General features: G+C 44.3%; 1 protein-coding gene across 1 annotated transcript in view; it reads right to left on the bottom strand.

Moving 5' to 3' along the window:
• The window catches only part of LOC107694305 (sialidase-like), an 11942-nt gene that overhangs the window by 2608 nt on the left and 7850 nt on the right, over positions 1-1484 (bottom strand). The window contains exon 4 of the mRNA XM_016493969.1: positions 1005-1226. Within this exon, the coding sequence (XP_016349455.1) occupies positions 1005-1226 (222 nt within the window). The remainder of the gene's footprint in view (positions 1-1004; positions 1227-1484) is intronic.

The following is a 1484-nucleotide window of genomic DNA, read 5'->3' as shown; positions in this document are numbered from 1 at the left end:
GCTTGAATATTTAAATTGGCGAGGTGTATTTGTTCGTTCAAGTGCAAGGAGACGCGAAAGAGAACTCAATTCGGTGTTTGCGTGGCTGAAACGCGGCTCCCTAGTGTGCACACCGAGCACAGCCCGTGAGTACTTTTTTGCGATCTTGTGCTTGAATGCTTTAAAATCTCTTTAATGTTTAAATTGGCAAGGCTTAAAAACACATGCAACTGATAAGTTTTCATGAAGATGCACACCAGTGGACCATCAACTGTCCTGAGCGTCTTTTATGCTGGCCTCAGGCAGTCGGCTGAAATCGCCAGGCCCCCCCCAATCCGTGGTCCCCTATAATTGTCACTACCTTTCTCCCCACTAGCGACAGCCCTGTACATATCCGTGGGCGGGGACTTGTTTCTATCCATATGTTGAAATCACTGGAATTTGAGATGAGCATTGAACTCAAGATCTGAATGCAAGATTGCAGTAAATTTTGGAGGGTTTAAGCTGATTAATGATTAAAGAAGTCTGGAATGTGTCACCAGAGAGACATCTGTCATTTCACTGTAAGATTTTTATGACATTTTGATTACAATTTTAGGGTCATTAAATTATCAAAAAAAACTAGGTTCAACCTAGTCAAACTAGGTTCAAAGAAAAAGAAAGAAAGAAAGATGCACAGTTAAATAATTTACAATAAGATCAATAACATGCATTTAGGATGAATTTTCATGCAGACTTTAAGGTACCTCTGTTTGTTTTCTTATCTTTTTAGGAACATGAAAGCCTCCTGGTTACTGCTGCATTTATCAAATGTAAATGTACTTCAAATGTTTTCCTTTTTGTGGTCCAATGAGAAAAGAAAGTCAGAGGGGTTTGGAATGACATGAGGGTGAATAAATGATGACAGAATTTTCCATTAATATCATTTACAGATTTTTAAGCTGTTGAAATTGTGCAGTTGTCTATATTTGTTGTAATCTAATTTTTTTGTCATAAAGACTGTACCAGTGTGAAGAAAATCTTACTTGGTGACCCAATGTTGTTTTTTTTGCCAGTTGTAATCTGTTTGGAAGGCTCTGTAGAAGGACTGGGTTGTGCAGCTGTGTCAGAAGGACTGGATTGCGTGGCTGGGTCAGAAGGACCGGATTGCACGGCTGGGTCAGAAGGGTCAGAAGGACCGGATTGCGCGGCTGGGTCTGAAGGGTCAGAAGGACCGGATTGCACAGCTGGGTCAGATGGATCAGAAGGACTACTGGATTGCGCGGCTGGGTCAGAAGGGTCAGAAGGACCGGATTGCACGGCTGGGTCAGAAGGGTCAGAAGGACCGGATTGCGCGGCTGGGTCTGAAGGGTCAGAAGGACCGGATTGCACAGCTGGGTCAGATGGATCAGAAGGACCGGATTGCACGGGTGGGTCAGAAGGGTCAGAAGGACCGGATTGCACACCTGGGTCAGAAGGACCGGATTGCGCAGCTGGATCAAGAGGACTGGATTGCGCGGCTGGGG

Source organism: Sinocyclocheilus anshuiensis, unplaced genomic scaffold (genome assembly GCF_001515605.1).
Source record: "Sinocyclocheilus anshuiensis isolate Anshui unplaced genomic scaffold, SAMN03320099.WGS_v1.1 scaffold1316, whole genome shotgun sequence".
Taxonomy (NCBI): domain Eukaryota; kingdom Metazoa; phylum Chordata; class Actinopteri; order Cypriniformes; family Cyprinidae; genus Sinocyclocheilus; species Sinocyclocheilus anshuiensis.
Note: the sequence above shows the minus strand (reverse complement) of the source record. Positions and strands in the feature narration are given on the sequence as shown.